This window comes from Penaeus monodon, chromosome 28 (assembly GCF_015228065.2).
Source record: "Penaeus monodon isolate SGIC_2016 chromosome 28, NSTDA_Pmon_1, whole genome shotgun sequence".
NCBI classification, from domain to species: Eukaryota; Metazoa; Arthropoda; class Malacostraca; order Decapoda; family Penaeidae; genus Penaeus; species Penaeus monodon.
In genome coordinates this window covers 39855617-39855856 of record NC_051413.1, presented here as the reverse complement: position 1 = coordinate 39855856, position 240 = coordinate 39855617, and the positions used below count along the sequence as shown (strand labels likewise).

At 30.0% G+C, this 240-nt stretch overlaps 1 protein-coding gene across 1 annotated transcript in view; it reads right to left on the bottom strand.

The window, feature by feature from the left end:
* LOC119591223 (glycine, alanine and asparagine-rich protein-like) overlaps nt 1-240 on the bottom strand; it is a 15392-nt gene that overhangs the window by 13112 nt on the left and 2040 nt on the right. The window contains exon 4 of the mRNA XM_037939934.1: nt 41-182. Within this exon, the coding sequence (XP_037795862.1) occupies nt 41-182 (142 nt within the window). The remainder of the gene's footprint in view (nt 1-40; nt 183-240) is intronic.

Sequence of the window (240 nt, the reverse complement as noted above, 5' to 3'; positions counted from 1 at the left end):
TATATACATGCATTCAATAAATACGTGTGGTATTATTTACTCTGATGAAGGTCAATCAAATTAGGATTTTTTTCTTTTTTTTGGTGTTTATTGTAAACAAAATTAAGGATAGTTGTGAGGTAAAAGTGTTCAGTTAATATAGCTTTTGGAAATTGTGCTGAGAGGACCGTGTTATTTTCTCCCTGCAACGATAAGAAAAATAAGCTTTCAGAATCTTAAAAAATCCTCGAGGTATTTAAG